Source organism: Bactrocera latifrons, unplaced genomic scaffold (assembly GCF_001853355.1).
Source record: "Bactrocera latifrons isolate USDA-ARS-PBARC rearing strain unplaced genomic scaffold, ASM185335v1 scaffold_347, whole genome shotgun sequence".
In the NCBI taxonomy this organism is placed as follows: Eukaryota; Metazoa; Arthropoda; class Insecta; order Diptera; family Tephritidae; genus Bactrocera; species Bactrocera latifrons.
Genome location: NW_017536987.1, coordinates 17,718 through 28,010, shown reverse-complemented (window position 1 = coordinate 28,010; position 10,293 = coordinate 17,718). Strand labels below are relative to the sequence as shown.

Here is a 10,293-nt window from a genome sequence, read left to right as displayed (position 1 = left end):
TTTTAACTTTATTAAAATAATGATAGACAATTATTAAATGTATATTGTCGGTAATAGAAAATGTGTATGCATCACAAACGGCGTACTACACATGAAATAAAATAAGGAATAATACTTAAAAAAATATATACACGATGAACTATCTTCTTAAACATAAAATATCACGATGGAGTACGAGTTGAATTAAGGTTGAATACAGAATCAGAACAATTCTCTCCTTCCCATTAAAATTTTAACTACATTTGTTAAAAATGCGGCAAACATACTTTTCCTGCAAACAACTCCGATACCACTGTTATCCATAGAGCTAATACAAACAAAATATATGAAATTCCAATTTTGTAGGTATTAGGAAGTTGGTAAGCTTGACCACCGATCTCTTCCACATGGAAACCTAATGGAAGAACTACCGCAGCTAAGCAGAATAAAACCATAGCAGTAAAACCGACCCAACGGGCATATGGTATAACATTCCGATCCCAACTACTGGATGCCAAAAGTATTACAGTAGTGGTAATGCAAATACAACCTATGAATATGCAGACTAGCGCCACCAACCACTCTGGCTGTAGTTCAGGTGTATAACATACTTGTGATCGGTTATATAGCGTCATACAAGTCCACATTAATCCTAGACGTATATCACCTAAAGTGCAAGTGTCATAAAATTTTCTCATTTTTAATTCACATCCATCTACCTGCTTCTTCGGTTACAATCCAGTCAGGCATCGCCAAACTGACTATTGCAAAAACGTCAGCGGCAAGAAACAAAGTAGCACTAATCATTGTTAATTTATCCATTTTTGTCTTCAATTTTGTTTATAATCCACATAAAGTTGTCAAAATGAACTAGTCTCAGACACAGACGAATGTGTAGAAATATTTATTTTCAACCTGTCTCAGCTGTTTATTAGTGCTGCCACATTGTGTTAAGATAACAGTTCTTTTAAAAATATCCAGTAGGTGTCACCAAATAATGAATAGAGGGATGAATGAATAATGAATAGAAGCGCAAATGTTAGCTGTTCACAAATGCAAATTATACCAGGACCATCAAACCCATTGGTTTGAAAATACGAAAATCGAGTTACAGAATAGGGCCCCAGAAATAAAAGTAATTAAGAGAAATTTTTATAATGAGGGATTGATGAAAATGAAATCAAAATCAATTTAATTAAAAAGGAGTAAAGGTATATGTATTTGTGATAGGATTTGAACTTAGGCAAAATATTTGTTGGTAAGTTTCACTAAGGCAAGCAGCATCACAAAAACATTTAAACACAAAATACTTAAACAGTTATTGTTGTTGTGGTTGACTAGACGCAGAGAAGAAAGAGCGCAGTGCATAGTTCTAAACGATCACACTTTGCTTTGTAGCATACACGCACCCCTTAATTATTCAAATATTGTCTTGAGAAAAGAGCAACGCGGCAWCCACCATAACGTTCAAAGTTTTTTCTGTATTCCTTTGAGAAGCCAATGATGACTCCCCTCTAAATTTCTTTTCACGATTTTCTAAAAAGATTTCACAATATTTTTCTGGCGTTACTCCCCAATTTGCCTTTTTAACGAGGTGAATGTTGCTGTAGCGGCAGACTCTTGATAGAAAATTAGTTTTGTTAGTTAACTGTTTCATACATATGTTTAAGGTTATTTAAACCCGTCTGTGGACACAAAACTGTCTGCGGCTTTATAAGTTGCGGTTATAAATATTTTTGATCATTTTCCAATTACGACTTGTCGAAAGAAATCTTAAAACATTCGTATATATCACGAACTGCAAATAACAAAATGTGTACCTCTTAAATTTTATGTAGCAAGCTATAAAATTCAAATATTTTTTAGAATAATGCTAAATTTTCAAATAGCAGTAATTTATAGTTCTAATTATTTTAGCCAAGTTTTGATGATCAATATTTCAAGGATATATTTGTTTATTTTTCCTTTCCGAAATTATTACCCGAATTATTATTAACCACACACACGATCTTATATGTAAAATGCAAAATATTAATTAACCTAAGTTATCTAGCCGTAAAATTTTTAGGAAGATAGCAAAATTGAAATTTGATAATTATTCGAATACATTCTCTTCGTAGGAAATATATTTAATATGTATATATGTATGTAAGCATGTACGTGAGTTTGCCGAACGAAAAATTAAAATATTAGCAAAATATTATTTTACTTAAATTATATTTTAAGATACTCGAATAGTAATAAAATAGATGATTGCTGATCGGAAAACGGAAGGCTCCCAACTGAACTATAAATCCTATATTCGGAATCTTAAGAGCTTTCATCAGTCACATATATATAGCCTTGTTGTTGCAAGATATTTAAACGTTTCTCAACAGCATCACGATCTGGAATAAAACGAAAAATATTATCATAATTTGTATTTTAGCTTATTTCTACGATTTACATTTATTCAATAGCATTTTATCCTGAGGATGATTGCATTTTTGAACTAACGAATGTAGCAGTATATGTGCGGTGTTATAGCGTTCAAAACAATTTTTTGTATTACTAAGCAACTCGTCCAAAGCAGCGGCCTGACACTATAAAAATATAACAAAAAAACATGTATTTTTATTTAGCGCCAAAAAAAATTCTGAAAGTACTAAAAATAATATCAATCAATGCAAAACTTACCATATCTAAAGCATAATCATAGAGAATTTTATCGGCTGTAATGTTGAACGCATTAGCTTTTTGAAGCAAACCGGAACCATTCAATCTCTTAGACTCAAAGAGAATCGATCGATATTTAGAATTCATGGCCAACAAAGCTATAAAAAAGAAATACATTTTTAAACTTATATTAAAGTGGTATTCAACTATAAAAACATCATATTATATACGTCGATATACATATATGTATATACAAGTTGCATATATTTATAATATATTATTATTTGCTCACCATTCTTAACATTTGAAGAAGGTTTCAAGCTTCCGCTGCGTAGCTGGTGAGATGCTAAATTTAAGCCACTTGAGAGGAGCTGTAAAGCACGCACCAATAATACCAATCGTTCAGCTCGTTTGCAGTGTTCAGGTGCATGTGGCGGTATGGATTGTTGATCGTTTGATGTTCCACCCACAGCCATGACGGCTGAAAGAGGTGCGCAACGCGAGTCTGCAACTTCTTGTATACAATCAGTAAGAGCCAAAACAAAGTTCAACTTTGATAAAGTCTCATTATGTTCGCGGTCCAAAAGTGTTTCCTCCGATAATTCAGGTGCATGGAAAGTATGAAGTTGATTGCCATCTGTACCGGTAGCACGACTACTGGCTGTATCCAAAAGACTTTGCAAACCTCCTGTGGCACCGAGCTCGGGTAGTGTAAATGCACGCGGGCCCAATACGGGATGTTGGTTATTATTCTCTGAGCCACAAGAACCGGAGCCAATCGAATTGACAGAACCAGGTGCTACAATCAGCGTTGGGCTACCCAGTGTCGGCAATTTTGCCAATACAGAAGGAAGAATCGGTGAACTGTGACCTGATCGTCGTAGAGGGGATTGAGTCTGGGTACCTGGACTTACCTGCCAAGTACATGGAGCACTTGGTGGTGGTGTCTCCGATAGTGAACTACCCGACGCAGAACGGCGCCGGGCGGGCGGTGTACCAATAGCAAATTGAACCGCTGGTGGTGAAATGGAATTAATATCGCTGCTTACACTATTTTTACGATGTTCAGCGCGTTGTTTTACACTAATAGGCTGTGACCGCGGAAATTGTGTGACCACACTGGGCTGTTTAGGGGATGTTGCAATTACAATCTCGTTACAAATATTTGAACGTGGTCGTTGAACTTTATCACTATTAACCTTAGTACGACCCGCAGGCGACGCATTGCTTCCAGACGCAGTATCAGTGGTGTTTGACGAAAACCGACGAGCTGGAGCAGGAACTGGTTTGGGTTCAGATATTGGTAGACTGTTTGGTCGTAGTGGGTTTAATTGGTTTGCTGTTTGCGCAGCCTGGCATGCTGAGTGCCTAGTTTCAAGGAAAGAGTAACGTTTAGGTATATTTAATTTTCCATATGTACGTATTTCGTACTTCTTCTCATATTCAATGACATTTTGATCCTCTGGTAGATTCTTAGGCACCAGAACAAAATCATCTGAATCCTCTGGCGACCCAGACGAATCGCTGTTGTTTTCGCTGTCACAAAGCACCCCAACATTTGTAATGGTAGCACAGATAGCTGGATTTTCCGCAATCGAAACTAAAAATATATAATATATTATATGGAACGGCTTCTCTGGACACTTTTGGTCTAAGATACATAAATATATTTAATATATTTGATTTTTATATATTATATTTAAATATCACTTACCTGAGGTATTATCCGGTAGTACTGTAATAGCATCAACATTAGCCTCAGGAAGTTGCAGGGGCTTTTCATGCAGCTTTTGAGAACTTTTTGGTTTTACTGGAATATTATCCAAACTCATCTGCGGGGGCACATCACCTGAAATCATAACAAACATGCTCAGTACATATATATACATATAAATGTAATTGTATATATGAATATAACGTACTAGGTGTACCATATATAGGCGATTTCCCCTGTAAGAAACGATGACTGAAAAAACTCTCAAAAGAGATCCGATCCTTGGCATTGCGCCGCAACAAACACAACAGTAAATCTCGCAAGTCAGGTGAGACACCGCTTGGTATTCTGTTGAATAATATATAAGACTTATTAAATATATCGGCTGATGCAATGTTTTCTTTTCTGATTTACAATATTAAATACAAATACAGAATATTTATTTTATTGTTTTTCTTTCCAAATCCTTACTTTGGTGCCAAGTTGGCATTTTTTTCATAGTAACCCTTTAACTCATTAGGGGTTTGTGCAAAAAAAGGAGCTTTGCCAGTCAAACATTGGTAGACAATTGTACCCAGGGACCAGAGRTCAGCTTTAGCATCATATTGTAACGACATGATAACTTCAGGTGCCTAAAAAATTTAAAAGGATTTATGATCTATACAGTTTGATATAAAGTTTTGCTAATTACCATATACATTGGAGACCCACAAAGTGTTGCTGCCATAACGCCTTCATTCAGAAAACGTGCAAACCCGAAATCCGCTTTGTAGCCAATTAAAAAATGTAATATACAATAAATTAACGCAACCAAAAATTCTTTAATATAACTGATATTTTACCTATTTTCAGCGTGATTTTCGATGGCGTAGGCAAAGTTTTGCCATAATTGTGTGAAAGCAAAATATTTTGTGGCTTAAGATCACGGTGGACTATTCCTTTGGTATAAAGTGCTTTCATGGCACCGGCTGTAGAGAATCACATAATATGCACATTATTACAGGCCTTATTAAAATCGTTTATTTTTATACAACTTACCCAACTGTATAAGAAAGAGTCTGACTGTGTCTTCACTCAAAGTACCCTTAACCGTGAGGTAATCTGCTAAATCACCGCCATTACAGTACTGAAATTATTCAGAAGTATAACAAAGATAAATACACCGATTTGAAATATTTAATGAAGTATTGAAAACATCCTTCAATAAAACAAAAACACTCTATTCATATATATAAATAATAAAATTAAATCGACGAACACATCACAAAAGTCCGCAAAATAATTTTGGATGACCGTAGGATGCAGTTGTTCGAGATACTGTAATTGTAATTGTGAGACTCTAAAGATATCAAAAAAACGTGTTGAATATATTGTGAATAAAAATTTGGATATGCGAAAGCTCTGTACAATCCTTCAAAAACAAAACAATGAGTTGAGCTGTCGGCAGTCAGTCGAATGGAAAAAATGTACGACCCCTATAATCAAAGTATTACGCCCTCGAAGATAACTATATTGAATAATAAAATCAAATTTCATCAAAAAAATTATTCCTACGCTAGCCTACGACTTTTCAGCACACCTGTTATACAGATGTACATATACCAGTATATATTCGAAACAGAATTGACAAGTCTGCATGCTATGAAGAAGCTACGTTTGTAGATTGAGTTTAATAGAGAAGTGGAGGTTTCTTCCAAATTATTTTTAATTTCTTTCTTTCTCTCTCTCACTCTCTCTCCCCCTCTAGCTCTCTTACTCTCTCCATGTTGCCCTTGTTTATGAAGAACTTCTCAAATTGGTCAGTATTAAAAAGCTTGCATAGCAAAATCAGTGAATACTTTGCGCTCAAATGGAACTGTTGATATTTGTTTGCTGTAACTTCCAGCAGCGTGCATGATTTTTAACTTCAGACATCCATACATATATGCATACAGATATATGGCTGGGTTGAAATGACATTCAGTCGTTCGAAAAACATCGAATTCATCACTGGATGGATGAAATCCATCTGATCACTTTCATTTCGGTAACAAAAATCGGTAGGGCTACATTGACTGTGGCATAATAAAAAATTTAGTAGTGCAAAAGCTATACTGAAAACACAAATAATATAAAAAAATGTTTTAGAAGAAATGTGTAATTCAATTCAGCGGAGAGTGGCATAATACAATATACTAGTATAAATGCTTATACGAACATAGCTGCATGCATACATTAAAAAGTGCTACTCCAAACAATTAAACAGAACATGTATATACTATACATGCATATGAATATATCTAAATTAGAAAAAATCCTTAATCGAATCACTTGAATCGTTCAAAGGTTAACATTTTGTGATCGACAGCGTAATGGCGATAATATAAGCAGCCCATACAAACAGTGCACGATTGCTTCGAGTACAAATGTACACTTACATATGTACATATGTGCGTACGTGTATGATACATTCTCGGCTTAGTAATCAAGTGAAGCAATAGTAATTTATAAAAAAAAAATAAGAATAAACCCCTTTGTCATGCATATTTTATATTTTAAAACTAATCTTACAATTTTCCTCTATTTGCCGGTTTTAGCTTAAAAGTTTACTTACTATAAGTTCATATATGAATGTAAATAATTAACTTCAAGTATTTCACAGATTAAAAAAATAATAACTTGAAGGAATTAAAAAATAAAGACACAAAAAGTTTGTGCACAGGTGTCGAATCGTATCATGTAAACAGTGATCACACATACATACAGTACATACTTCTTCGCTCTCTAAATCTTGAAAAATGCTTCAGAATAATCAATTAATATGCCTAACATTTTCTTAATGCGAGTTGGAACTAAATAGACATTTGTTTAAATGTTTATGTTTTCTAATTTAGGAATTATAACTTTAGTGATGACTGAAAAAAAAAAAATATTAATTTCTAAATTAAACTTACAACATTATTCAATTAAATTTGAATCAGTGATCGCACGCAAAGTATATTATAGAAATGTAACAATATGATTGCTGAAAAGCCTACTGATTGTTATATATTTTTCATATTCTTAATCTACTAATCTATGTATCTTAAATTAAACAAAACAAAAACAAACAAGCTTTAAGTGACTGGAAATACGTATCCTGCCGTAACTAATCTTGCCACACTCAAGAAAAATGCACATTTATTACAAGTTTGGATTGTGCCTGATATTCATACTCAGCATAAGGTAAAACTGATAATATTATACTGTACATGTTATAAAAAATATTGTAAAATGTGCTAGAAATGTATATCAAGGGTATATATTAAAAACTCAGTTTCTTTCTACTTGTTATCTAAGTTATAGACGCCAATAAGGCAACGAATACGTATAACTTTATGAGCATATAGCAGAATCGATCAAAGTCGGCAGGTTCTAAAGTGCAAAGTACTCTTACTCAGAGTATTTGATTAAAACTACAATATCTAAAATTACCAAATTGATGGTACGCAAATATGTATATACATGTATTACGTATTTTCCGAACCCGTTGAATGAATTTATCATAATTATAAATTTATTTGTGCTAATTACTGATAACTGAACATTCGGTAGAATAACGAAATTTGGTGTTTATGATGTTTATACTTATCAGAAGCGTAGTTATTTTAATTTATTAAATAAGAAGTTGAATGAAATTAACAAAAAGAAGGTAATTTATTTTATGTAAAAATATTTTCGTAATTATCTAATGTACTTAATATTCGGATACCTAAATTTATGCAATTACTATATTTTTGGTTTAATAACGCTCATAATACTAAATAAAACTGATTTGTTTACAATCTACATACAAACATATACTAGATGATAACTGTATAATTATTTACTTTTATACTACTTATATATGTAGTATGTAGATATGTACTATTTTAAAACTGGAGACAGTAAATATCTAGTAAAAAGAAATCAAATAAAGTTTTTGTATTTACTTAAGCATACCAAATTAAAATACTTATATATATGTATGTATTGTTCTTGTCTCGAATTATTAGTGCGTCCTTTACAAAAGCAGCTCCATCAAACGTGTCTTATGACAATAACGTCGATTATTATGAGGAATACTATGATGAGAATGGTCTAGAGCAAAAAGATAACCTAACAGTTAACACCACTGATATGGAAAGCGTAAATTCGACAATTAGAACTATTATCGTTATTCCAACAACAAAAAGGATATTAGTTTCATTAAACAATTATACAACTAGCAGTCAAGTGGTGGAGCCTAAGTGTCCAAAAGACTGCCACTGCTTGGATAACTTTAAGCGCATACTGTGTAATGGCCTTGGTTTGACGAGCGTGCCAAAAAACCTTCCAACTACAACACTATTCATCGATTTAAGCCAAAACAATATTGGGGAACTACATATTGAAGATTTCGTAAACATTTCTAAAGTTCGTGAAATCAATTTAAGTTATAATCAACTACAATTTTTTGATAAATCGGTAATTTATTAAACCAATTGGTATTTTTAGCGATTACTATAATAAAATATTATTTTTCAGATATTTGACAGCTTAATTAATTTACAAAGACTTCAGCTAACAGATAACAAACTAAGACAAATTGAGCCAGCAACTTTCTCAGGCACAAGTAATCTAATTGATCTGGATTTAAGTAACAATCCTATATTGTTAAAAAACGATGGCCCATTCCTCATTCGACCTGGCTTAATTAAATTTGCTTGTCGTAATTGCAGTTGGTATGAATTCTCTGATGATACATTCTCAGGATTAGCCAGTTTGCAGTCTCTAAAATTGGATTTAAATAATTTTGATAAGGTGTGTAAAATGCTCCGTATTGTTGTATATAGGCATTTTGCCTTAGAAACAAAAATTGTGATGTCTAAGTATATAAGGAAATTATTTATATGCAAATATATGCATGTACATAGATCTGGTATAAATATAAAATAACTTCGCTTTTAGAGCTTACCCACCTCAAAGCTCTTATCATATGTTAATTGACGTTCTCTGTTCCATTGTCATTCTGACAGAAAATCAATGTTAAAGCTTTTTCACCGCTGCAGAATGTTACTAGATTGTGGTTGCCTGATTTGGAAGCAGAGAGTGTAACAAAACTGTGTAATTTATTAACAGCTATTGACAATATAAAGTTCGGGCACTTTGAAATCAGTTGCTTTGAATTAGTACTAGGCACTTCCTTTAATGATAGTATTGTGATAACGGATCCACCATTCATTCAAACGGAAATACCACGAGTACGTAATGAAGTACCACAATTAGCAGTTACTGGTGGTTCGGTGCAAGTAAAGGAAACAAATGAAGAAATCAGTACTAAGATTAAATCTGCGAATGTGACTACTAAAATACCAACAACGAAAACAAAATCGTCAAATCCAAAAGAGATCAAAATAGAAGGTAAGGGTACTAAAAGTGAAAATGCATTAAATTATATTGTATTGAGTCTTAGAAAATAAAATGGAAGGTATCAATGTCCACTCAAACTTCACAAATTCTACGACTGCGAGTAGAATGGAAGATGATATTAACATTAAGAAAATGTCGGTCATACTAACAGGAAACGCTTCAACTATCTTAAATAATATAGCAAATACCAGTATCGAGCAAAACGAAATAACAACTTCGGTTAAAACAAATAACACCGTCACAGGACATATATCCCAATATATGGTCAACATACTGCTTATATGTAAGTAGTAATTAATCAAATACACATTTATTATATTCAAACCTTTTCAGGTATTATTATTATAGCAATTGTTGGCATTATCATTGGTATAATTTGCCGAAAGGATGTTGGTGGAATCAAAACTAAATGTTGTCGAACAAAGAAACCGGATCCAAAAGATCAAGTACATCCCCCCGAAGAAATTCCACTAAATAAACTATCATAAGTACAGGGCTTAATCAATTAGAAACATTTCTTAATTTTTAATTAATTA

The 10,293-nt window shown here is 33.0% G+C and overlaps 3 protein-coding genes across 14 annotated transcripts in view; 1 reads left to right on the top strand and 2 right to left on the bottom strand.

Annotated features, from left to right (window-relative positions):
* Positions 1-218: 218 nt before the first annotated feature.
* LOC108971561 (uncharacterized protein C16orf52 homolog A) lies at positions 219-910 on the bottom strand. Its single transcript, XM_018937722.1, has 2 exons — positions 699-910; positions 219-646 (listed from the first exon to the last, which is right to left on the bottom strand). Exons 1-2 carry the CDS (start codon positions 799-801, stop codon positions 246-248), a joined length of 504 nt encoding a protein of 167 aa, XP_018793267.1. The 5' UTR covers positions 802-910; the 3' UTR covers positions 219-245.
* Positions 911-1,186: 276 nt separating this feature from the next.
* On the top strand, positions 1,187-10,293 carry LOC108971551 (slit homolog 3 protein; the record flags this gene model as incomplete). Of its 6 annotated transcripts, none has more annotated exon segments than XM_018937693.1 (7): positions 1,187-1,237; positions 7,222-7,552; positions 8,362-8,812; positions 8,873-9,148; positions 9,364-9,748; positions 9,801-10,040; positions 10,091-10,293. In XM_018937693.1, coding segments are annotated over 6 exon segments (1,560 nt in total). In that variant the 5' UTR covers positions 1,187-1,237; positions 7,222-7,499.
* LOC108971550 (serine/threonine-protein kinase ULK2) overlaps positions 1,917-10,293 on the bottom strand; it is a 10,955-nt gene continuing 2,578 nt past the window's right edge. For 5 of the 7 annotated variants that reach the window (XM_018937683.1, XM_018937685.1, XM_018937687.1 and 2 more), the window contains exons 4-13: positions 5,387-5,474; positions 5,191-5,316; positions 5,040-5,113; positions 4,820-4,980; positions 4,557-4,696; positions 4,349-4,483; positions 2,927-4,234; positions 2,656-2,792; positions 2,426-2,561; positions 1,917-2,366 (exon numbers count right to left, since the gene is read on the bottom strand). In XM_018937683.1, the coding sequence (XP_018793228.1) occupies positions 2,290-2,366; positions 2,426-2,561; positions 2,656-2,792; positions 2,927-4,234; positions 4,349-4,483; positions 4,557-4,696; positions 4,820-4,980; positions 5,040-5,113; positions 5,191-5,316; positions 5,387-5,474 (2,382 nt within the window). In that variant the 3' untranslated portion in view covers positions 1,917-2,289. The remainder of the gene's footprint in view (positions 2,367-2,425; positions 2,562-2,655; positions 2,793-2,926; positions 4,235-4,348; positions 4,484-4,556; positions 4,697-4,819; positions 4,981-5,039; positions 5,114-5,190; positions 5,317-5,386; positions 5,475-10,293) is intronic. The other 2 variants (XM_018937690.1, XM_018937689.1) reach the window with 2 other exon arrangements.